The sequence below is a fragment of the Notolabrus celidotus genome, chromosome 11, assembly GCF_009762535.1.
Source record: "Notolabrus celidotus isolate fNotCel1 chromosome 11, fNotCel1.pri, whole genome shotgun sequence".
Classification (NCBI taxonomy): Eukaryota; Metazoa; Chordata; class Actinopteri; order Labriformes; family Labridae; genus Notolabrus; species Notolabrus celidotus.
Window position 1 is genome coordinate 17,750,043 of NC_048282.1, and position 27,395 is coordinate 17,777,437.

General features: G+C 40.9%; 1 protein-coding gene across 1 annotated transcript; it reads left to right on the plus strand.

Moving 5' to 3' along the window:
• The first annotated feature begins 24,228 nt into the window (after positions 1 to 24,228).
• On the plus strand, positions 24,229 to 26,710 carry lhfpl5b (LHFPL tetraspan subfamily member 5b). Its single transcript, XM_034696722.1, has 2 exons — positions 24,229 to 24,709; positions 26,454 to 26,710. Exons 1-2 carry the CDS (start codon positions 24,301 to 24,303, stop codon positions 26,699 to 26,701), a joined length of 657 nt encoding a protein of 218 aa, XP_034552613.1. The 5' UTR covers positions 24,229 to 24,300; the 3' UTR covers positions 26,702 to 26,710.
• The last annotated feature ends 685 nt before the right edge of the window (positions 26,711 to 27,395 follow it).

The following is a 27,395-nucleotide window of genomic DNA, read 5'->3' on the forward strand; positions in this document are numbered from 1 at the left end:
AGTATTTTCATAATGTCCACAACAAATCAGAGGAAACATTTAAATCCAGTACATTCGTACTGATGTTTGCAACATCAACCTTGCTTTAAATATGACTTATTGTTAGAATTAATGTATTTAGCCTACCAGCTAGACCAGGGGTGCCAAACATGTGGCCCGCGGGCCAAAACCGTCCTGCCAGAGGTTCCAATCCAGCCCACGGAACAACTTTGTGAAGTTAAGAAATTACAGAGAAGACATTAACTGAAATGTTTCAACAAAAGTAACTACTACTTTTGATGTCAACATTACACTCAGTGACAGGTGAATGGGTAACCTTTGTGTTTGGTGTGTTTGCAGCAGGTCTCAGGGCTTAAAGAGTAAAATAACTATGAGACTCATCATGGCAAAAAATACAACAGCTGTTTTTGTAGAGAGATAGTTCATTAAATGTGAACATTTTCAGAATGTACTTGTCCTTCTTTTGCACTAAAACAAAGGGAAACATTTAGAGTTGTTACTTATAGGTTATTATGCTATGATTTTACTGGTCCGGCCCACTTTAGATCAACTTAGGCTGTATGTGGCCCCTGAACTGAAATTAGTTTGATGCCCCTGAGCTAGACCATCTAGAAATTCAAGAATTCAGGAAAAACTCTTTTTTGCCAAACTTCAGATAAAAACTTTATATTATCGTCGTATGAACAATAAAAAACTGCAAAATAAAGGAAAAACAAGCTGGCAACAACTGGAAAGATCATCATTTCGAGTCATTGCGATGAACACAGAGAAACATCACCCTGATTCTTGTCTTTGTGCCACGTTAAGCTCTGTGGTTTCATATTTCACCAACAAATAAGACAGGTATCACTTCAAATAGGCTATTCTTCATGAGCAATAAGCATCAGCCAATTTTCCCCTCAGAGTGGGCCTATGTCAACTCAAAATAACATTTTAAACCCACTGTCTGTCATCCCCACACCTGCATACTGTAACTAGTGAGTACAACTCCAATAACAATGACTGGTTAGCTACAGAAGTAGAAGTGGTGAGTAATCACAGCAACACAAGCACCTTCCGGAGAAGCTAGCTGATGTGCTAGCTACAAAAAGCAGACTATGGAGGTTAGCTTAATGGGCTAGCTGATTGTTCAACACTATAGAGCATAAAAGCACAGCTCCACTCATAAACTTAATGTTACTAAATGCACACTACACTTTGTCAGAGTCAGTCACCGTCATTATATTGCCGCTACTGGTGAAAAATGATATCTGGGGGGTTCCGCAATTTAAAAGACACCTTATATTTAAGCCAAGCAGCAATTTACGGTCTAAAAATATGAGTCCAATGCGGAAGTGCTAAAAACTGCAGTTCATCGAGGATACACTTGAGGCTGGCTCCGGAAGTACCAGAAACCACATACACACAAATTCAAAAAAGACGATCTTTACAGCAGAAATAAACATGTTTACAGCCTGGTACAAAAGACAAGTGTAGTCTGGATAGCTCATTTCTCGATCGGCACACGCTGTAGGTGGGGTGAATTTTTTTCAAACGCGGCAAGTTCGAAGATATTGAGATAACTAGTCTTCCAATGAGAGGCTCAGCTGCCTTGATTGACAGGCGGGAACGCTGTAGCTGTTGGCTAGGAGGCTCAAAGACTGCCTCTTTACGTCACAATCGCTCGACAGCAGCAGTATGGCTCCCGCCGACGATTGGCCTCAAAACAGTGCTTCGGAAACAGATGGGTGACATCACGGATACTACCTCCATATTGTATACAGTTTATGATTTAAACATGTTTAGAAGCTCTGAGCTAAATCGCATTCGCACATAGTAATTACTCCACTTTGCTGTCAATTTTAGTTGTTTTCTCGAACTTTCCTTAAAGTCAGATGTTGGGAAATCGCAAAACAACATGGAAATATGCTCAACTGATCTCATTAAGGACAATGGCAGCATGACATGTCTAGTCTACCATATCACAGTGACAAGCCAAGAAAAAGGTTCCGTCATGGAGAAAACCAGCTTTGTTACCCAGAGACAACGAGAAAAATAAATTGAGATTTGGGAAAGTAACTTAGATTAAATCAATATCATGGCAAGACAAAGTAAATCAAATGTGTGTGTACATGCCTTCTTAAGGCTTCTGATGGTTTGAGGTTTACAAACTCACTCATTAACAAAACTTTAATGCAATGCCTGAATGACTTTTCCTGAGTTTTTAACTGCAGTGTTGTGGTAGTCAGCATTCATGACCTCAGCAGCACTCTGTAGCCGATTGTTCCCCCAGTGATCCGGTCACATTGTATTCTGGTAACTAGCAATGTCACAGCAGTTGGAATAATGCAGTTTTTGACAGGATGTTGATTAGGGCCAAGTCTACATTTTAATCCATTATTCAACAGACTGTGTTGCTCCTCTCTGCTCTTCTTCTGGGACTTCTGTCGGGTTCATTTGGCAGGCTGGGGCTGTGTTCAGCTTCAGTGTATTCTGGGAAAGATCAGATTTAAATCGTACACTAAATAAAGACCACACAGCATTGCATTGTCACATGGGTTAGGGTTAGACAGTCAGACGGGAAACAGGAAGGAACAGGCAAATACCTGTGAAGATTCAAGTCCATGCTGGATATCGCATAGGCTACAATAAGTGAAAAATAGTTTGGATAAGGGGTGCTGGTATAACGTGGGGGACCAACTCAATGGGCTGTCTGCAAGAACAGAGGACGATGAGATGAGCTTTCAAGTCCAAGGCATATTTATTGTAACTGATCCAGCTGGTTAGTCTGTTGGAAATGATCAAACAAAAGGTATCATAAGCTATGATAGTTATTCATTCCAACAAACTTAACAACTGTAAATAAGGCAAACTAAGAAACTACACACTTTAAATAAAGGAAAACTCAGCTCAAAGACACAGTTGCTCAGTTTTTGAGATGTAGGAGATACAACAAGCAGCCAGCTCCATTGTTCTCACAAAAGGGCTTGCACAGGTGAGCTGGCTGTCCTTTATGAGCCCTGGAGCTCCTCCCACTCAGGCAGCAGGTGAGCAGGCCAGGGAGAGCCAGAAAGGAGGGGTAATTGTCACAGGAAGAGCTGAAGAGGAGGGGGGATTTTTTAGCTAACCAAAGAACTGACCATCCAGCAGACACACAGCAACATTAACATTCATTAGCAGTCGTGCTTCTGGCCACCTGACAAATTAAAGTCTAATATTTACATTGCATTTTAGCTCTGGTCTACACAAACTTTCAGAGAGTACAGAGCTGATAATGATAAGAGCTTTGTTTAATGCTTTCATACACAAACATGTCGATACACACACACAGAGAAACAAACACAAAACACTGTTTCATTAACACAAGCAGAACTAAGGATGATGCTTATTTGGTTTGTTTTTCTTTTGCTCCTTTAACTTTTAATCTGAATATCAGCAGATGCTTTGGCAATGTCTGTATTATGCAAATGAAACATATTTTATTTAAATCTAGAGAAGTGAGACTTAAAGAGGCCATGTTTAAAAATTAGCTTTGATATCCAAGTAAGTCAGACTTTCTGAGCTTATGTCACACCACCAAATTTAGATTTTGTTTGCTATGGTCAATTAGTTTTTTTTGCACCTTTAATCTGATTTACATCCCAAGATTATGTTTTAAGGATTCTGACTGTATCTCAACACTAACTTTTCACATATGGCCTTAATCTTCTTTTGCTCTCAAACATATTGTAACCTAAACAATGAGCTAAAGACTTGTGACTTTAAAGCTGCACATTGCTGCTGCAAGTTTGGGTGATCACTGGAGATCTCTCATTACAAGAAATGCAGCCCCAAGCATCATTAAAATGCAGGGCTTCTTCTTGTAATGCTGTATTTTTCTGCTGTGGCAATCATCCGTTTAATTGAATATGATTTAAATGCTAACTATGAAGGTTATGTTGCATAGAGAAGCATCTTCTGAGAGGGAGGGAGAACACATACAGAATGTGCATCTGCATGCTGCTCCACTTCCTGTTTTCAAACGAGTGTAGAATAAAGACCATGCAACAAAAAGTTTTAATTATTCAATTTTCTGTGCAGCCTCAAAGCATATCAAACATCTATTGGGACAAATGTGAATCATCATGTTCTGGATGTATTATAGAAGAAAAACTGGACCTTAGTTCTCTTGTTTGCCCTATTCTACACTGTTTCCTGCTTTCAGTCTATATTCAAAAGCAGACACTTTTGAAGAACTAATATTTCATCTGTGGCAATGGTTGTTGAGCTCCAAACATGAAACAGCTGGTTACTGAATGAATGAAATTATTTTCTCCTTTCCCCCTGAGAATAAATAGTGCTATAACACTGACAGGGTTCAAGTGAAGGCGCAGATTTGGAGTCTATTGGCTTTAAAAAAAAAAACAGCAGTAGAAGATAAGTAGGAAAACAGTGACCTAGCGGGACCTTTTACATTTTGTGTGTGAGGCTCTGGTTGTGCTAAAATGTGCTGATGCAAAATGTTTTTGTCTTTTTGCAGATTTTATGACTGTTGTTTTACACTGTGTTTTTATTTTTGTGTTTGCAAGCGCACTGCCATTACTTTTTCTCACTTTGTCATGCAACTTTTCTTGTATCTGCTACTCTGTCAGACATCTTTTCGACACTTTTTACAGCTGATAAAAACTTCCTCTGTGTTTATTTTTCTCTCTCAGCTTGCTGTAACTTTTTTGCTGACATTGTAGTTCAGCCATAAAAGCTTGTAGACCAAGAGCCTGATGTGGAATTTGGGAATTTTACCAGTGTATCAGCAAACTTTTCAAGTTCTTCTGCATGATATCAGATATGAATAAGTCCCTGCTCTTGGGGTAAAGATGTATTTTGTTTCAGAAACTCAAAGGTTGCAGGGCTGATCAGCACTGATTGGTCATGTCTGTTCTGCAATTGCAACTTGTGCTCTGCTTAATTCACAAGATAGAGAAGAAAACACTTAAACAGCAATTAAATAGTGTTACAAAAGGTGATAAAAAATACAGTCCTGAGTATCTGTACATTAATATCTTTGCCCGAGAATAGCTCCACTCTCCACTTTTCATATCATAAATCAACAATACCCCTGTGCCGGGCTGGGAACACATTTGTCATTTTCGAATACAGACAATCAGATCAGTTTCTCATCGCAGTGGTTTCTCTAGAAAGAAGGCAGAAGGGAGTGTTGAATCCTTCCAATGCGATAAGCTTGAGGTGATGATGAGGCGATCAGTGTGTGTGTATCTTCTGTCATACTTACACAACAGCACAGAGAACAAACTGACAATCGAACTCGGCTGTGTGCTGCTGCTGCTGCTGCTGCTGCTGCTGCTGCTGCTGCTGCAATGCACTGTGCAATTATACAGTTATAAGACATGGGGGTAGAGCAGGGAGGTGAATCTTAAAATGTTAGCACATGCATCTCCTGTGAGACAGAGTATCGAGGGAATCACAGGAAACACTCCTTGGTGTGTATGTGTGTGTGTATGTGTGTGTGTGCGTGTGTGTGTGTCTGTGTGTGTGTAACCAGTTTGCATGTGTGTGTATCAGCATCCCTGTCTGCAGCAGAGACTCATCCGTTACACTGATTGAGCAGCAGGAAATGTGATGTCAGCCGCCGCTCTCCTTCACCATCACTAAAACTGTGTAGTGTGGCTGTTTGTAGTGGCGGTGATAGGAAACAGCCGTGTTTTACGGTGGTGAAGCTTTGCCACTTCCCTGTCTGGGAGTTCATTATGTTGAGAGAGAGAGATTCACTGTCCCGTAAAAGAGGAGGCATTCCTTATTACAGAGCACAGCAGAGGTATTTGAGACTGTCACTTGTATGTTTCTGCTGCACAACTTACACATGAGATCCTGTGGTTGTGAATAACAGAAACTTTCTTTGGATAATAGGTTGAGAAATGCAGTTGTAGGTATAGTCAGAGTTATGTAAGTGTGCTTTGAAAAGCTCCGGAGCACAAATTTTTCTCTTTGTGTTGCTGCTTTCAAATGCTGCACACGTAGCACATTGTTATTCATTCAATCATTTTCCCTCTAAAAGAAAATAAAACTGAAAAAAATCATTGCTTTTATTGAGGGCTGTCATGCACGCTGGAGTCATATCACCCTTCAAAATTCCCAAATGTGTTTGCAAGGTGTAAGGAAACAAAGCCTGCACATTTTAATAAGACATAATAATATTGGGGGGCTTTTCTAATATCCTCTGACTGATCTGTTGGTTAGGCATCTGTGACAGCTGGGAGGACTCAGCTGTGTGGTGGGCTGGATGTAACAAGACAGGTCATATTCTCCCCCAAGTTATACCCAGAGCAAAATTTAACTCCAAATCCAGCTAGTCAGCTTATTTGTATTATTAATGTTGGTGATGTAAGCCAAAAATCATGAGCTGTTTAATTTGTCAGGAGTTGTAATTTACGTTGTGATCATCGTGGAGAGAGAAATGGTCGCAGAAGAACTTGAGTGATCATTAACAAACCCTGGACTCTCTGTGCCATGGAGACCACAGGAGGATGACTGTGATACTGAATACAAAGTGGCTGAATTTTTGCTCATTTTTGATTCACTCTCCACCCATTACTCTTTATGAACTTCCAAGTGTATATACAGTATTTTCTAGACGAGCTACATCAAAAGGGAGACCAACTCCATGCTCTGGCAACATACATCCCCCCCCTTTGAAATAGCATCTGATTCACATTATGTTTGCAGAGTGAGAGGATGAACCAATCAATGCATCCAGTTGCTTAAATGCCAGGCTGTAACAGACAGAAATGCTCCCCAGAGAAGTCATTTAAGGCCCTCTCAGCTTCAGGAGCCGCCTCTCTTTGAAGGCCAAGAGCCTGTAAATTTGCTCAAGACGTAACGTGGAAAAGTTTAGGTACTTTCACATCTACAGTATGTGCCTCTCGAGGGTTCCTTTGAACAGCGTGGTGTTGCCGAACGTCTTCTCGCTTCACTTCACAAGCAACTCATCATCCACCAGCAGCCTGACCTAGATCCAGCCATCCCTTTGCTCATATCCAATGCATATTCATCGGGCTCTCTTAATCATAAGACAGCCCCTTCAGCAGAAGAGAAAACTCTCTAATTAGTTGCTATCATTTGATGGCAGCTTCGTAGGCTTTGTTTGTCGTTTCTGCCGCATGTTTTGGTCCCCCTGTGCTGCTGCAGTCATTGTCATGCAGGCCGGCTGACACCTGCCATATCTGTGGTCACCTATAAAATAGAGGTCGCTGTGAGTACCTGTGACTGTCACTCTGCTGCTTCATGTTTTGTAAAATAAACACATGTGGTGTACTTGAAGCTGCCTGCTTAGTGGTTTAGAAATCACACCACATGTTCATGACTGACGGAAGTTAGTAGCTGCTTACTCTCAAGAGGAAAAAATCTATACTTGCCTCTCTTCATTGGCTGTAATCATCTCTGTCTGATACTTGCTGTTCTATCATGCAAACTGTTTCTTGAAAATATAAAATACTTAACTGAGGCAAAGTATATATCAAGCATTCTCTTCTTATTTCTACGATTGATTGTGGTGTCAGTTCAAACTGGTAGCTGTCTGATATCAGTGCATCAGAATCCTACACCTCCCAGGATACATCATCACATATTTGTATTCAGACCCCCTTGTCTGCTAAACTCCCATTCCTAACAATTGCCTTATCTAACAGCCCAGGATTCCCAGCCTGTTCTTATTCCCAAGTTGTTAAATACAGACTTGGCGTAACACACAGATGCATGAGGCCTACTGCAGCCTCAGTATGAGACACACCAGGCTGTCAGCTAATTTCAATGCCTACCCATTAACAGCAGTAATGGGTGTTCAAATGGGAGCTCTGCTTCTCTTTGTTCAATAATTATATTTCTACTTATGCATTTTTTTCCTGTGGAATGTATATCTTCTACTGTGTCATATACAGTTTGAACTGTGCAATATTTAGTTGTACCATATCATGTCTTTTTACTTTATACTTTTTACTGTGCAATATACATTTTGTACTCTGCAACATACATTATCTGCTGTGCAATATATATTTATACAGTGCATTATGCATTATGCAAGTTACATTGTACAGTGTAATATATATATTTTTTCTGTGCAATAAAAAACATCTACTGTGCAAAATAAATGTTTACCGTGCATATATTCTAACTAAGTATCATACATCGTTTGACTTAAATGATTGTTTGCTATGTTACTTTGGATTCCTGAATGTCATGAGAAACTGCTTCAAGTCCCATGTGAATGAAAAAGTAATTTTGGAATTGTTAAGACCAACCCATTGTGTTTTTGTCATTGCCTTAACCATGTTTTACTTTGCTTAGCCAAACCAAACAGACTGTTTTATTACTAAAGGGGGCAACGGAGGAAGACAAACATGTTAAAATTTTTTCCTCCCTCTCTGTCAAATTGTTTAGTCTGCTATTTGAACTATGCTTTGTTTGTCAAAGCACTTTGTAAACATTTGTTTTTAAAGGTGCTATATAAATAAAGTTATTATTATTATTATTATTATTATTAATAATAATAATAATAATAATAATAATAATAATAATAATAATATTATGTCCATTGCATCTATTTGAATAATAAATACCTCCTTTTGCATCTGTATGAGATTGAAAGAATACCCTGTGTGTCTAAACGGGGTTACAAAGCACGTGTTAGACCACCTGGGATGAGAATTTCTGTGATTTTCAGTTAGAGATTTGTGGTTTCAACCAAAATCATTATATTGAGTGAGGCCTATTGAGTGGCTAAAAAAATTTTGAGCTTAAGAAGTCAGTTTAAACTTTCTATTTCCCAGAAACTACACAGTCAACTGCCCAACTTAAACCTTTAAAAAAGGTGTATATAGTAACAAAAAAGAATATGTACAGTGGATGGCATTGCACATAAAAAGAAAAAAAGTAATTGAACTCCTCCAGGGTTATTCTGAACCATCCAATAATTAACATTCTAATCTAGGAATAGCACTGAGTGCTACACACAACTAGCAGAGTGACTTTGACATGTAAAATTGGTCAAGTGCCTCTTTTAAATCACTTTTTATTTCAGCTTTGAGGTCAAGCATTCTCCTCTTCAGTACAATTTAACCCACAAGTATTACATTTGTTCCCAGCAAGCTTTGCGTAACTGAAGTTTAATTGTTTTAACTTTGAAGCTCAGGCAGGTGGTCAGAGGAAAGAGACAGTCCCAAAAAAAAAAACGATTCCACAACTATCATGAAACAGAAACAGTCAACAAACCCAGAAAAGAGACACATTTTCTTCTGCAGAATAAGACACAAAACAAAAGAGAGCTACTCTTCTTCCATTCTGAAATCAGAGACAGATGTGCTTGAGGGTTTAAAAACGCTTGAATATCCTCAAAGGTAGCAAAAAGTTAGAATGTCAAAGACAATCGAAGCATAAAGATGACAGGTTGCTTCTGTCCTCTCTAGCAAAAAATCAAACAAAACTTTTTTTTACAGACACATTTGTGGTTTGAGTAAACTTGTGAGGCCAGTCTGCAGTGATAAGTTCAGTGCTAAGTTACGTCCTCAGACACGTTGAGCTGTGTCTATCAGATCATTGTTTTGGTTTATGTAGCTTGTGGCCTTTGTTCACAACTTTTTAGAAGTTGTCAGCCTAATCAAACAGCTTTTTTATTTGTACAATATGACAAAAAACTGCCACCCCAGCCCCAGACAGAAGATGGACATTGTTTGTGAACAGATAAAAAAAGTTGTGAAGCAGATTTTAGCTTGGGCAAATTTTTTTCCCAGATTTGGTGGAACCAGAGATAAAAAGAGATAAAAATGGAAATAGGATGGAAACAAGGAAATAGCAAGTTTGTGGGGGCTCAGTCCCTACCAAGCAACCACAGAGTAACAGTTTATTTTCAGGAAACGGACTGCAGGTTATTCCTTCATTATTGCCGCCTGCTTGCATGAACCGTGAACACCACAGTGTCCGGTGTCAATCAATTAAAAAGTGAATTGAATTACCTCTGAGGAAGAGACCCTGAGAGAGATGTATCATTTGTTCCTGTACTCAATCCCAGGCCACGGCTTCATCTGAATTTTTCATTTATTCTACGTGCAAAAGCAACGCAGCCGAAAAATCAATCTACCTTGGGATGCTAACTGAAGCAATTTAGTTTGTGTTGACTGTCAATCAGCTGCTCCACTGCTCATCTTTAATGAAAAAGGGATGATTTAGAAGCGTGATAAAACTGCTTTTAGTGGGTGGGACCATCACAGTGAGTTAGACTGCATGGTGGACAATCTGTAGGGAGTAGAGAAGAAGCAGGTCCCCCAGGACTTTAACCCCCTCTATTTGTTCAACAAGCTGTGGGTGAGATTTTAAACGATGCACCCCTGTATGCTCCTGCCCCAGTAATGCCAGAAGGCATGGAGAAGGCATGGCGCTATTTCCCTCCTGCCCCTGATTAAAGTTTGCTTTCCATAGTGGGCGGGAGGGACTTTCATCTCAGTGTTTTCTCAAAGCTATATCCATGCAAATCATTACATTTATTCCCTGTGAGCATAATAAGGGGAAATGAATACACAGACAGTGATATGTGAACATTACCATAGTGAGACTCTCAGCAGGCACTGTGCACCAGCGATGGCTCACTGAGGAGAAATAGCAGGATTCCTCCCACACAGAGATCAGGTGCAGGTGCAGGGAAGCACCGCTGTGCCCAAGCTGTAAAATACGGCTATCATTACAGCGCAGCATATCCCCAAACATTATTAAAAGTGATCTGCCAGCAAGGTAGGAAAATATAGATTAGCATAGTCTTATGGTAGGTACAGTAGTTGCCACACTCAGAGTATTAGCATGTGAGGTTGTGAACCCCTGTCTCATGAGTGGACCTGTACAAGTGTGACAGTATGATTAATGCGACTCCACACCCTCTATCTCTATCCCACCCTCATGGCACTCACATCCAGATAATGAGGAAAGCCTTCTGGCCAGCTGAAGCACCCACTGCACGCCCTCCAGTGCAGATATCACAACCAAAGCATGCTCCAACCAAGATTTGCCATTATGGTTTTCCTCATTACAGGAGCAGCGTGATCTCTGGCATTGATGGGCATCCACATGCTCTCATCGGAGCCCCGGGAAGTCATCACTATCTCAAAAAGGATGAAAAAAAAAAACTCATCAGTGGCGAGTGCTGGGTGCAGTGCGAGCATGCTGAGGTGTTAACGGCAGCAGTCTTTAACCCCTTGAGCAATTCCTTACCACCAGCAGCTGCCACTTGACAATCCAAATTTAAATGACGACTCACTTGTCTTATTTCTTCTCTACAATCAAACCAGAAATGGGGTGATGAAGGGAATCATCCGTCCATCCATTATCTTTACTGTTTATCCCATCCGGGGTCATGGATGACACCATTTTTGACATTAGGTTCTGACGATCATGAGCAAGGCAGGGGTGTTACAGGTTCTCCTGAAAATCGGTTTGGCCAACCCGAAAATCCTAAACTAAAATTGAATTTTTTTCCTATCCAGAGGCAGTTTCCAATTTTAGTCTTATCAGAATCAGGGCCTGTGTCTGTGAATGTCAGTTCTAACTGATACTTAGTGTTGCTAGATCAGAAAAGTTGTCTCACAGCGCTTCAGCTTTCATTCGTAGAGACCATTAGGTGTGTTTCAAAATGCTCTGAATGCTTCATATTTGCTTTCATTCAATGCCATTATAAAAAGTATAGGTAAAACCAAGCGGCAACCTCCAGTCTAAAAACATGAGTCCAATGCGGAAGTGCTAAAACTGGAGTTCATCGAGGATCCGCTTTAGGCTAGCTCCGGAAGTACCGGAAACCACATACACACCAATTCAAAAAAGACGATCTTTACAGCAGAAATAAACATGTTTACAGCCTGGCACAAAAGACGAGTGTAGTCTGGATAGCTCATTCCTCGATCAGCTCACACTGTACGAGGGGGGGGGACACTCGACAAATTTGAAGATATTGAGATTACGAGTCTTCCAATGAGAGGCACAGCTGACTGCGGGAACACTGTAGCTGTTGGCTAGGAGGCTCAAAGCCCGTCTCTTTACGTCACACTGGCTCCACAGCAGCAATATGGCTGCCGCCGACGATTGGCCTCAAAACAGCGCTTCAGAAACAGATGGGTGACGTCACGGATACTATGTACATATTTTATGAAGTCTATGGGTAAAACCAATTGGTGTTTTAGCATTAGCAGCAGCTCAACACATTGAAACTGTACCTTGAAAAACTTGTGCAGGTTGTCTCTCCTCTGCACTGACCTCTACCATTGTTTTTGTTAAAGTTGTTAACAGAAGTCCCACCCCTTCTTGGTTTTGATTGGTATGTGAGGGGAAGTGACATTTAAGAGCTGCTCAAAAAGTTAGACTTTTTTTAAGTGCTCTGAATGCAGAAACAATACAACAGCAAATGCCTTGGACGGTTTTGGGCTAAAATGCTGAACACCATTGATTTTGTACAAAGGAAACTGGGTTGCAAGTACAAACAAAAATGTACACCAGCCATTAAGTATGAAAGATTGAAATGCTTCCACTGTTTTTTTAATTGAAAATGTAATGCATATATGTGTTGAACACAGGCCACCTCAGCAAAAGCCACAACAAGACCAGACATGCCCCCTGCTAATGACAGCCTGTCTGTGAAAAGATTAACACCATAGGCTTATAATACTTAATAAACTTGTGCTTCTCCACACCAGCTGCATATTAGTGCCTTAATAAAGTTCATAGAAGCTAATTAAAGCTGTCCAATAGTTAACCACAGTTCCCATGGTTTAGATGGAGTAACTCTCTTTTCCTTTGTGGTAAAAAAAGAGATGCAGTTTAAAGCGAAACACCCTGCAGTGTGAAGTGATTTAAAACTGCAGGTTTTTGTGCTCTTCTCTGCTCGTGCCTCAATTACTGTTATAAATCAACCCAAAAAGCTAACACAGACTGTAATTCAAGGGTAAGGGCCTCTCTAGTAGAGATAAAATACACCAGCAAGACATGATAGCAGCAGAAAATGTCAAGCTCTTAACAGTGAGAGAAAGAATAGACATTTCTCTACATTCCCTGGATCGACCTTTGAAGCTCCACCTAGTCTCTCTCATCCCGGTTTACAGGAGCTGGCATCATCACCCGTCAGTGTTTCATCATTGTCAGAAGTAGTGCTTATTATACAGTTCGTTAGAAAAATGTATGCATGTGAGAAGAAGAGCATTACTGTGCACCAACCCCATCTACACATTAATGCCACCAGGGTTTTGTTTGTGTGTGATCACACAGGGACACAAAGCATACACTTCATTTTTAAGTGTGCCATTTACAGGAACTACCGTCCCACTGTGCAATGCACAAAGGACATAGAGGAGCATCTAACAGCTGCAGCACTTAAAAACTAACTGCAGATGGTGGTGAGACAGCTCCAGGAAGACTACATAAGCAAGACTCTTACAAGATCTAAAGAAAACACTGGGCCTTCTTTTTAATGGGCCATTCATTTAACAAATAAAGCTTCAATAATAATCATTGCTTCTCTTACGCCTGTATGTGAGAAATGAACGGGGCCCTGCAGCTGGTCAGATTAACTTACCATAAACACTGGAAGCACAGCTCTTTGTTTCAAGACTTAAATGTCAAAAGTGGCTCTAAAAGAGCAGAAAGTATTGCCAGTAATCCTGAATATAACCTTATTTTTTTATGCTGGGGTGCCTACTCAGAGTTACTACAATAAAAAAAAAAAGGGGGTACCCCAAGGTTATTTTCTTGGCCCATTATTAATTACTATCGCCATTAATTGTTTGGTCAGAATCTGCTTTCAATTTCTATATTGATGACAAAGAAAGATTACAAGAGCAGATTTTTAACAGCAACTTGTTTTTCATGCAGACAAAACAAAATATTTGTTCTTTAATAGTTCAGAAACAACAAAAGTATTCAGCGAAAAAACTGTTCAAAAATAAATTATAGGCAGGTTCTCCCCTCTACTCTATATACATCAATCAGTTACAACATTATGACCACTGAAAGATGAAGTGCACAATGATTATCTTGTAACAATGGCACCTGTTAGTGGATGAGACAGGTTCTTCAGCAAGTGAACGCTCTGTCAAGGATGGGTTGGGAGGAGGAAAAATGGGCCAAAGAAAGGATGTGGGCGACTGTGTGGCTAGATAAATGTCAAATTATCTCCAAAACTGCAGCTCTTGTGAAATGTTCCCGGTCAGCAGCAGTCAGTTCCAACTAAAAGTGATCCAAGGAACTGGCGACAAGGTCTTCGGCAGCCCAGGCTCATTGATGTGCAAAATGAACGAATGTTGGCCCATGAGGTCTGATTCATTGAGTTAGCTACTCTAACTCAAATTTCTGAGGAGTTAATGCTAGTTCTGCCAAAAATCATCAGAACAAATAGCCCTTCACAGTTTGTTGTGTATGGAGTTGCAAAGCCACAGACCTGTCAGGATGCCCATGCTGACTCCTGTCCATGGCCATGAGTGCCAATTATAGGCATAAGAGCATCAAACCTGGACCACATTACAATAGAGGATAGTGGACTGGGGCACCATGACAGTGTGGACTCCAAATTGTCCAGATCTCAATCCAGTCAAGAATCTGTGGGATCGGGGCACTGGTGGCCTAGCAGTCTAAGCGCCCCATGTATAGAGGCCATGGTCCTCGTCACAGAGGTCGCCAGTTCGACTCCCGGCCGGTTGACCATTTACTGCATGTTTTCCCCCACTCTCTACTCCCCACAATTCCTGTCTCTCCTCAGCTGTCCTGTCCATTAAAGGCGAAAAAGCCCAAAAATATAACTTAAAAACTAAATAAATAAAAAGAATCTGTAGGATGTGCTGGACAACCAAGTATGACCTATGCAGGCTACATCTCCCCATTTACAGAACTCCAAGGATCTGCAGCTATTTTGTTGCCAAATACCACAGCACACCTTCAAATGTGTGTGTGTGTGTGGGGGGGGGGGGGGGGGGCTACATGACATATGGAAGGTGGTGATAATGTTATGGCTAATTGTGTATATGTGCTTACATGTTAGCCACATATTTAGCATACAGACATTTTTATTAGAGATTTTTTTTTGTCCATCTTTCAAATAGAAAAAGAAATAAGACTGTTTCAGAAGCATCAAACTACTACTCTACCTGCAAGAGTATTATGTTGTAATACATGAATACAACTGCATGGATTTGTGACTTGCAGTAAGAGTAAAATATAGAGGATGTTCAGTAAACTAAAACCTTTTTACAATCCATAATGTGAGGTAGAGGAGTGGGCTGAATCTGCAGCAGAAATCCTTCACAGTCAAATTAACAGCAAGAATTTCCCCACAGCTCTCACAGCGACGCCTCGCCAAATTTTACTGTCAAGAGGGGGAAAAAACTCCTTCCTATCACTTCTGCTACAAGGTTATATAACTGCTGGAGCATCACTTACACTTGCAGTGACAGAAAACAGAGACGCTAACAAACACATGTAGTGACAATGTTAAAAGTGAGCACATTTGCTGTGACAAATGATGCTAAAAGCAAAATGATTGCCTGCTAGAATAGAGCGAGAACATGCATCTCTGTGTGGCCACCCTCGCCTCTGCACAGGGCACTTGACAAACATTGATGATGACATTTGAAAAGGGCACCACACATCATGATTGAAATTATAGGTGTGTTTTCTTTGATCATTAGAGGGTCTGTGATATTACACAGGCAAGTATACACTTGCAATCAAAGTTTAGAGCCTCGGGTCTTTGCACACCAGCGTGCCAACCAGGGGGAGCGGGGAAAGAAAAGAATAACGATGAGATTCAAACCCCTGAGATAAATATGCTTCCTTCTCACGCGTGCCCTTGCATAAGTGCACCCCTACCTGATATCTCATGCAGCGTGTGTGTGAGCTCGGAGATGGAGCACCAGCAGCAGCTGTGTTTCCAGAGGGATTCAGTCCTGTCAGGCAAACTGAGTGATGACCCCCCCGCTCACACTCGATATCTTGTTCGCACACACACAAACACACACTGGGCGTCAATCCCAGGAACAAAGAGATGCATCTGTGAGACATCCAGAGAATCAACACATTATTCACAAAAACAAATGAGGACAGAAGACAGGGAGTGATGCAGCATGGGAGTGACTTTTAAAAGAGTTGTTTTAGATTTTGTGCTTTAGCACTCTGGAGGATTTATAGAGACTCTTTTAAAGTACAACACACCACAAAGGATTTATGTAAAATACACTCACTACCTTTCAACATAGAGGGGGGAAAAAAAGTTTTTCTACCATTGATTCTTCCAGTTTACTGTAAGTGACATTTTCCACACCTCACGGAGACACGTGTGGACATTCTGTTTTCCTGTCAGGCTGTTAGATTAAATGGGTGAAGTACACCTTAAATCCATACACTAAAGGGTCCTGACTCAGTACACTTAATGAAATACTGCCCCCTGTTGGACGTTCTTGGCTAATAATAGAGGTCTTCATCACTATAGACAGTAAAGTACTTACTGTATGTCTACAATTCCTGCTAGTTATGATTTTTTTTACAAATGCAGAATATCCAGGTTAGACAGAAGCCTCATTAGTAAGACAACACACACACATTCAAATATGTGTAACTAGTGATGTGCGCGTAAGTTGAATACAGGGTTAAACATCAGCCTCGCTGGTCAGCAACAGAATTACTGGCCTGTTTAACAAATTCATATTATTGTAAATAAATACTGGTCAAATGTAGTGTCTCAGCTGTAGCCCAGCTACCTACCACTAGTCGGGTCGGTACCTTTGGTTAATGGCTGCTGCTACAATGCTATACCTCAGTACTACTGGATGTTAACAAGCACAGATGACAGATGGCTTCTCGTAATGGAGTGTGGTTTGGCTGTATGTAGACTGTCTGGTTAAACTTTCCATAGAACTCGTCACTAAGTATAAATACTCAGGTTATTTTTTGATTGGGAGCTTTCGCTTAAAACTCATATAGCCAGCCTGGTCTCCAAACTTAAAGTGAAACTAGGTTTCTTCTTCAGGAATAAATCCTGTTTCTCCCTTAGAGCGAGGAAACTTTTAGTCTCTGCAACATTCCTGCCTCTTATAGATTATGGTGATGTGTTGTACTTGGGAGCCTCGGCTAAATGTTTGTTGTCTTTAAATAGTGTGTATCACTGTGCTCTGAGGTTTGTCATGGGTTGCACACGCCTCACTCATCACTGTGAACTTTACGTCAAAGCTGACTGGCCATCCCTGAGTATGCCCAGGCATACACATTTGCTACGTCCAATTTATAAATGTCTTCTTGGCTTGGTCCCAATGTATTTATGTGTGTATCTTCAAAGATCAAAAAGCCACTATGCCTTGCGCTCCTGTAACACTTTACAAATGTGTGTAACCCGTGTTTGGACAGAGTTCAGTAAGAGAGCGTTCAGTTTTGCTGCTCCTACTGCCTGGAATACGCTCCAGAAGGATTTGAATTGGTCAGATCTCATCTCACTGGATGCCTTTGGGTCCATCTTAAATGAAAGACAGACCCCAGAACAGTGCCTGTGTTTTTAAATGCTGTTTTGTAATCACAAATTGCACTTTATTTGAAAATAAGTTGCACTTTTAAATTATTGATTGCTTCTAAATACTGTCTGAACATATGCTCCATGCTGTTGAGTTGTGCTATTTATTTTGGCGTGTGCTGCTGACCTCTTGGCCAGGTCGGTTAAAAAAAAATACAACCATGTGATCGGAGCAGAGGCTAAGGCGGGTGGTGCTAGCAATGCTAACTTTAGCCACACAACAATCAACTTGACATGTTTACCCACAGATAGTTTGATCTAGTGTTTAGCTGTATTAAATAAATCATGCTTAACTGTGGCTGGTTTCTGAGTATTTTCACCTTCAGGAGGAGTTGGTTACTCAATATAAAGTTCCATGTAAGCGACTATATTAGTAGTCCTCGGCTAGCAACAACCCTAGTTGCAATCATGGCAGTGAGGTTTTGCTGGGTTACTGATGCTATGAAACCTCATTGTGCTTCTACCTCTGTTCGAAACAACAAGATCAGTCTGGCTAAAGTCTTGCCTGGCTCCTGCTCTCAGCTGCCAAACCACACTGATTCCAACAGAGATGGCATGAAAGGAAAAAGCCTCACATTGGCCTGCAAAAAACATCTTTGATGCCGATGGGCCATTATAAAGTAGAAATGACATTAGCAGGAGGTGAGGCATCAGGGAGGGGAGGATAGTTTGGGTTTATTTCCTGAACACAAAGCTGAAGCACAAAAAAAATGCTAATGCTCATGTCTCGTCCATGCCTGCTGCAACCATTACACCACCTGCACTAAACTCACACAGCTCATTATGTTCACACAGTGTTGCTGCCTGGGAAAAAAAAGTCACAATGCAGATGAAGGTCAAGGGGATTGATGCAACACAAGGAGCTGTTTAAAGAGATATTACAATATCCACGAGGCCAGTGTGATTAAAACAATAAAACTGAAGGCATAGTAGAAAAGGAGACAGCTTGCCCTCCTGCAACATCCTCCTTGAATACTGAGTGAAGCGGTTTATTCAGCTGAATACCAAGCAGAGAAGAGTAACTTTATCTTGTGTTTCTGCTCAAACGGGCACCCTCCTCTGGGCCACTCACAAAGAAGGATCAGTGGCTGTCTTAATGGACTGTTAACATTCAAATAAAATGCTTCTGTGTATAGTTTGCACAGGGGATGTGGTGTAAAATGTGCTTTTACTATGAATCTAGAGCCTGAGAAAGCATCTTTAAGAAACAGCCAGGCACCTTGGTGGAAAGGAAAAAGAGTAACATAACATTAAACAATAACCCAGCTAAAATAACAAATGGTGATAGAATACCTGCGGCATGCTCTGAAAACATCATGATGTATACTCGGCAGCAGACTGTAATCACATCAAGGAATAAGCAGGTCGTTCATTTGATGAAAGTTAGCCATAAATGTAATAAAGCTGCCATGGTTATTAGAAGTGCCACAGGCCATTTTACAACAGCTCACACACCTCAGATTGGATTATGGAGAGAAATATGATGAGCCAAGGAAGTGGAACTCCCCCATTTATAGAGGGGCCAGGGGAGGTTTAATAGTGTGTGACTGGATCCATTCGTTCACATTAATTCTTACAGCCATGACAACCTGCAGAGGTATGTCTCCGTGCAGTGAAAACTCAGAGACATTCATTTTAACGAGGAATGCAATTCAACTGTCTGAAGTCATTAGCTTTTAGTTTTCTGTGGACAGCATGAATAAACTACATTAAACTCACACTCAGACACTCAGAGAGTATGATGGAAAACGTCATACCTGCAAAACATCAACGTATTAGCATTATTACTGAGCATGATCTTGAGGTCATTAGCTCAAAACACAAGTTTGGCAAAGTAGAGCCTCAGAGCTGCTAGCATGGCTGTAGAGTCTTGTTTTTGCTGATTTTGGGGGATGAATTCCTCCCGTGAAACAAAGGTTTCAAATTCGATCACGTACAACTCCCCTTCAAAAGGTATTACTACTGTAACCAAATGACAAATCATACAACAGAATGTATCTACAGTACAGGCTTGTATCCAGACTCTTTCACGTTATAATCCAGAAAGGGTTGGGAGTAAAATGTGCTCTTTTCCAAATCTTATTAGGGTACCTGAAAGTTGAATTTTAGACACCAGAAACCCCAACGAACATGTTTTTATAAATGCATCTAGAGGGGTGAGGGGTGATTGGGGTTATTTTGAGAGCCCCGGGTTCCTGGTTCCATTTTCTTTCTCAGCTAAAAATCATCCCTAGTGAATGGCGGAAACCAGGCGAGAAAAGGAACTGTGTAACATGTGAGAGGGTAGCTGGGGTCTTACTGGTTGTGGAGGAGAATCAGCAGCAGGTTGACTGATCGCTGTCAGGACATCACTTACAGGCAACATGGGCAGGTACTGTGGAGATATGGAGCAGGTTAACCGTCTTTAATTCACACAAATTTGCAACTCATTTGCTATAATATAACAGACAGAAGAATCAAAACATTTAAAAACAGACAAGCAATAAACATTTGATATTTTTGTTGATTGATTTTTCTGCCTCAGCTGAAGTAATAATCACCCCTGGGTGTTTCTCCAGTAATTATAATTTCAAACAGCCACTCCACAGCCTCACTGCATGGAGTGTTATTTAATTATTAGTTCTAAATCAGGACTATTAGGCAGTTATTAACTTTGATCAGCAGGGCCTCACATTAATTATTTTAGAAGAAATGTCTTTTTTTTTTTTTCGCTCCTTCTGGCCTGAAGCAGAGGTTGTCAAACTTTTTTTGATAATTAACTCCCTATGAAATAGTTCTCAACCCAGTACCCCCTGACCAGCCCTTAATCTTGTAATTTCACACACAAGAAGCACAAAGTGAGTGAGCGAGTGTTTTAAAGTAGCATTAATTCATCTGAATAGTAAAGACATATTTTGGGCTGATATTGCTTTGTTTTTCATTTCTCCACCACAGTAATGTAGCTGTGTTTGTACCACACATCAGTCTTTATAATTCCCCAGTGACAAAACCTAGTTCTGATGCTGAATTTCAGACTCGACCACTGACACAAAACTGATAAAAAAAAGCTGGAGCTTCAAGTTTATGACAATTAATGACTGCAGTGAAAATGTGAATGTTAATATTCTACATTAACATTTTTAACATCATCATCCCTCTGCTCATGATTGTGTTTGGAAGAAAAACAAAAGTCGAATCAAAACAGATTTAAAAAATGGAAATATCCACCTTTGAGCTTTAACACAGCTGCTCTGCTCTGTGTCAGGGTTTTGTCTATTAATTTATAAGCAGGAGTTCTGAATGCAACATAAGTGGATTTTGGATTTCACTAATTTCCTCATATCTCTCCAGGCTTTCATTAACAAGCCTGAATAAAGGTTAAACCAGGAAAAATAAGAGGTTATTTCTCCTAAAATTGCTTCGTAATTAATGTCTGTGATTGTGTGCATAAAACCTCAGTGTGATGAGGAGGAGATACTTCTCCTCTGTAAGGCATGACTAAAGAATAATCAGACTTGATGAAATCTTTACAGACTCTTTAGAGGCTGGCTCTTGTATCAGGGATCAGACCTCATTAGAGCAGCAATCTGAAGCAGCCTCCTCCTCACTCTTCTTCCCAAGACTAGGAGTGATTAGTCTTTCTTTATCTAAACTTTCACACCTCCTCTCTCCGTCAGTCTGAGGGAGACCTTGTGTTTCTTTCTTTGCCACCCCTCCACCATCAAACACACACACACTTACCTACAGGCAGGCAATAGTCTCTTTTGAGCTGCAGGGAACCGTCAGAGAACCCCTGGTGATGTGGGACAACCGTCATCCCTGAGTGCTTTCCTCCACAGGTGGCACGGTGTCGTGTAGGAGGCCCTCAGGCTGCTTGTTATGAACGTTTGACTGGTTGGTGACGGGTACAGACGTAACCACACTCTGTCCGGCTGCCACAGATCCCATTCCGAACTGAACATGTCCTGTCAAAACACACACACACATGCACACACAAAAAGTCATATGCATGCAATGTTTTGTTGTAATTTAAATAAAGACCTCCACATTAATACGTGCAGATTCAGTAAGATGAGGTAAAAAGTCAAGCTGCAGCAAGTGGGATTCTGAATTCTGGTGCTGAATTTTGTGTTTTTTAAAACCCACAGAGGGGCAATTAAAATGGAAAAGAACAGTCTCCCAAGCAGAAGTGACTGAGCAGAAAAAAAAATGGACTCACAAGCTTCAGATGGAGCTCTGCTGTGGGATCCAGCAACACAGACCAGCTGCCTCGGTTGGCATAAGAGTGCAATGTGATTTCCAGCTGTCAATATGTTGTCTTTAGTGTCAGGTTCTTCACATCTGTGCAATTTAGAAAACATGTAAGACTCAGCTGAACTCCAATTACCCTTGAACAAAGACAACCAACACTGTAACCAATGCATGTTTAGTTTTTTCGTTTAAATTGAAACTGAAACTTATTGAAATCCCGTCATTTGTTGTGAGACTGGAGCAATAGAAAATATGATATCAGCAAATGTTATTTACAGCTTCATGTCTGACAGCCTCAGCAAACAGTCAGGCAATGTCTCACTGAATATCACATTTTGTGCAACAAAGCTGTAGTGTGAATACAACAGTATTTTTATTTCTGACTAATGTTGGTTGCTTTGTTGATTATCAATTTTGAACCGTTCATAAAGACAAAGATGTAAGTCAGACTATAACAGACTAGGTTTAGAACTAAATATCGCACACAAGGAAACCAAGATTGTTGGTAATGATCTAACTGCAGTAAGGTAGGAAGTCATGAAACTTACTCTGAAGTGTATTCCCAGAAAAAAACCAAACAGCACAGGAGAGGGGCAGACAGGTGCCAGGAACATGGAAACAGGACTCAGGGACAGTCAGCTGAAGGGATATTTGGGATTCCACCAAGGCCAACTGGTTAGAGGGAAACAGGGTCTGCAACAAGGAAACAGTCCAAAAAGAGTGCTGTAGAATCTGGCATGGGGGGACTAAGAACAATCTGGCAAAGAGTGAGATAGCAGGGCAGTCTTAACTGATGGTGGGCAGCTGTAAACATTGGTGTGCTGACTTCACTGATCAGGTGGGTGTGACTGACGAAAAGAGGGGAGCACAAAATAAGTTTACAGTGGGCTAGGTCCAATCATAGAACCTGAATATAGTCTCAATGACATCACCCAATGGTTTCTGAAGCAGAGTTATGAAGCCTTTTGACAGTGGTCGCAATATTGTAAATGCTGATTCAACATAACAGGTTGAAAGATAAAGTATGGCTGGTTTTTAGCATCCTGGTTAACAGCTACAACGTATGCTGACTGTAAACATGTTGATTCCTGCTGGGCATTTGAGAGCTCTGGACATTTGGAGTCCACCTCAAGTGTAACTGCAGTTTTTAGCACTTCTACATTGAGTGTATTGATATCAGTGTTGGAAGAAGCTGCTTAGTAGGCTAGTAATGCAACGTTATGTGATGTGGATTTTTTTATGATGATATTTATTAGGATTTATAGAAAACAGGACAAATTAGGACCAATTCTCTTGTTTATCATATTATCTGTAGCCTTTGTTTTTTGTTTTTTTTTAGAAGAAAGCCTATGTTTTGGTTTTTAACTAATGTATTCACTGGTACTTGGCCTTCTTTTGAAGCCAAAGTAGAAGTGCTTGAAGGACCTTCAGAACATTAAAGCTTCCTCAAGGAGTGCCATAAGAAGTATGGCTTGGTGTGTCTGTGGAGGTTCTCAGTCATCCAAGTCATGGTAATCCAAAGCTTGATCCGTAAGGCAACTGGACTGGTAAAATTTCTTGACAACGTTTCACCTCTGCTCTGAAAGGCTTCTTCAGTTCTGACCAGACTGGGGAAGAGCTAGAAAATATAAGCCTCTAACAGTCATGGGTGTGTCCAGGAGTCACAAAAGGGTCCTAAGAAGGGTTGTTAGTCTAGTTCCTGGCAGTTGTTCTCCCATCACCTGACAGTCGTTCAGTACCTCCTGGTAGTCGTTAGCCTAGTTCCTGACAGTTGTTAGGGTGATGGGTCAGCTGTGAGTCGTTAGAGTCATATGATGTCAAGTGTGAGTATGGTCTTACTTGTTTTGACAGAGAATTCAAAACAGCATTGTATGTTGGAGACAAATGGTGTCTTAGTCCACCACCTCTGTTAAGAGAAGGATGTTCAAGCTTAACATAGATGGCTTCCTTGACCCCTCCTTTCATACCAATGCTCTTCTCAGTCTAGAATCTGAACCTTGCTGTCCTCGAAGGACTGTCCCTTGTCCTTGAGGTGCAGATGTACGGCTGACTCCTGGCCTGAGGAGCTGGCTCTTCTGTGTTGGGCCATGCGTCTGTGTAGAGGTTGTGGCTTATTCTGTTGATATTACCCGTCTACTATTAACTATATAGCTACAAATGGTAGAATGCAATTAATAAAGTCTTGAGTTATCCTTCCTCAGGTAGTAACACCTGTGTTTGGGGTTTCAGGTATTGCCCAACAGCTGTCAATCTTGACATCAGAGCAACGTCATTAACGCGATAGGAGGAGGGTGCTGTCCAGGGTGCTGAATCCTTGGCCAGGTCTGTCAGTGCACAGCACAGCAGCAGCAGCCACAGACTCAAAAGGGTGATGATGAGTAATGTGGCGTTCAAAGACCTAAGGACACCTGGATTACTTGTGAAAAAAAACTCTAAAGAATGTTAATTTAAATTAATACAGGAAAAATAATAGAAAAGCTGTTTTTTTCTAAAAGTTTCAGAGTCAAACTTTTACAGCCAACATGGACCTACTGCCGGCTCAGGAGGCTGCTAAAATCTACCACACTAACTATGTGAGAAACTCGCGCGCCATCGGCACCATGTGGGCCGTGTTCACCATCTGCTTCGTCATCATCACCGTGGTGGTCTTCATCCAGCCTTTCTGGATCGGGGACAGCGTCAACACCCCGCAGGCCGGCTACTTTGGCCTCTTCCATTATTGCATCGGGAACGCGCTCACTTCGGAGCTCATATGTAAAGGCAGCGTGTTTGACTTCAACTCCATCCCCTCTCCGGCCTTCAGAACCGCTATGTTCTTCGTGGGGACCTCCATGCTGCTGATCGTGGGCACCATGGTCTGCTTCAGTCTATTCTTCTTCTGCAACGCCGGGAACGTGTACAGGATCTGCGCCTGGATGCAGCTGGCCTCAGGTGAGCTAAACTGGGTTCCTTCTTCTACAATGCAGAAATACTTTACTGAAGGGGTTCCCAAAGTGTGGATCGGGACACCCTGGGGGGTCGCGAGACACAAATTGGGGGTCGTGAGATGTTCTCCGGAAGGTTTTTTTTTTGTTTTTTTTTAAGTTATCAAAAAATAGTACTTTTTACCCATTATAGTAAAAAATAGACAAAAATAGTAGCTAAACTTGAAATAAAACCTTGAAAATAAAAAATGTAATGAGCTTTCTGCCTTTCTTTTTGCCAGAGGACTCCTAAGTTTAGGGTTAGTAAACAGTTAATTATCAAAAGCATCAGCAGAAGTACATTAATTCGACGACATTGGGAATGAGGGAAACCTCAATGTCTTTTCGAGAATAAATAAAAGTTTTGAATAAAATTGAATTAATTCATAAAAGGCACAGGAAACAGACACATGCTCATATTAGGTAGGCTAATTTTCTGCCGACCAGCTAAATGAAGCCACATTAAATCACTTTGAGGAACAGTGGGGGTGGCAAGTCTTTGGCACCTATATTTTGGGAGTCACGGGCTGAAAAGTTTGGGAACCCCTGCCTTACTGCAACAGTTTAATGAATCTTCACACTTCTGCTTCATTATGGTCACCTGGAAGTTAGTTAATTGTGTTCAGTTTACAATGATTAAATATGATACATAGGCTGTACATATTGATTGAAGTAATCAAAAGCATGCAAAGTGGTTTAAAGTAGCTCCAACTCACTGACTACACTGACTTAGATGACAGTGCATTATTCTTGATAATATATTTGTATAGGGGCATTATGTTAAGAGTGCGTTGGTTGATTTTATCAGTAACAAATAACCATATGCTAACTTAATCATAAAGAAAACAGAGATGGTAAAAGATTAAGATTACTTTTCATGAATGAACAATATTTGAAATCCTGGCCACGGTTAAGGTCACAGTCCCATCAAAGTAAGCGTGAGATCCCAACACTCATTTCTCTTTGAAAGACCTTTTAAGTACTACTGTTTTAACTTCTAGAAACACGCTTTAACTCCTAAATATTAAAACTCTTTAATAAAGCATCAGGTCGGAAGAACTGAGTGAGACTTGTGTCTCTGCTATAACTGTGAGGTGATAAACTCATCCTGTCATGAGCTGCCTTCTCACCTCTCTGGTTTCAAGTGTGATGTGTTTGTACCCGATGTGTTGTTCTTCACTGTAGGAGCCAATAAGGGATCCAGTTTCAGGCAAAACTCCGACACCTCTGATGGTGGATTATTTACATGTAACACGATCAGGTGTTGCTGTGTTGTTAACTGATCTAGTCTTGCACCTGACACATAACAGGGCTGAGGAAAACCAGCTGTATAATAGAGGCCTGTATATAAGTAATGGTAGAACAAATACTCAGATCCTTAAGTTACACAAGTACCTGTATGACAATTTAAAAATAATCTGTTTGAAGTTAAAATCCAGCATTTAAGATATTACTAATATAGACTGAATATACTAATACATAAGGCAGGCTTCATACTGGGTACAAAATGTCTTGTTAATTTAAAAATAAATTATCTCACTATATTCTATATTTTAGAACAGTACATTATGCAAACATTGCTGGGCATCTGTTGCCCTCTTACACCACTCACCTTTGGCACTGTTTTGGGATAAATTCCACGGTGTCCTGCATTTGGGGCTCAGTAAAACATCCCAAAAAATCATTAACCAAAGAGAACGTTCCCCCTGCAGCTGCGTTGATGGTGATGGGCTGCATGATCTATCCAGACGGCTGGGATGCCCCAGAGGTGAAGAGGATGTGTGGCCAGAGGACAGATAAGTACAGCCTGGGGAACTGCACTGTGCGCTGGGCCTACATCCTGGCCATCATCAGCATCTTGGATGCACTTCTCCTGGCCTTCTTGTCCTTCACCCTGGGCAACCGGCAGGACAAACTGCTGCCAGATGACTTTGAAGTAGAGGGAGGCGGTGAGGGTTAATACAAACATGTAGAGGCTGTGGATACAGAACAAAGCAGGGAAATTATTGTTTCTGCTGTCAATGTGTGGAAAAGAGTCAGAATGGTTGCTTTCATCATTTTTCTCAGCAGGTCATTGAAGGAAAAGAACAGATGTTACTAACAACATGCATAATGGCTGTGCTGTATCCAAGTGTCAATGAAAGCAAAGATGTTAGGTAGTATATTCAATGAGCCCTGAAGACGCAAGATGGAAGTCAGCCATTTTTCAATTTGGTTCATATTTACAGTGGGGCAAAAAAGTATTTAGTCAGCCACTGATTTTGCAAGTTCTCCCACTTAGAAAGATGAGGTCTGTAATTTTCCATCAGAAGTACACTTCAACAATGAGAGACAAAATGAGAAAAAAAAAAATCCAGGAAATCACATTGTAGGATTTTTAAAGAGTTTATTTGTAAATTATGGTGGATAAGTATTTGGTCAATAACAAAAGTTCAACTCAATACTTTGTAACATAGCCTTTGTTGGCAATGGCAGAGGTCAAACGTTTCCTGTAAGTCTTCACCAGGTTTGCACACACTGTAGCTGGTATTTTGGCCCATTCCTCCATGCAGATCTCCTCTAGAGCAGTGATGTTTTGGGGCTCTCGCTGGGCAACACAGACTTTCAACTCCCTCCACAAATTTTCTATGGGGTTGAGGTCTGGAGACTGGCTA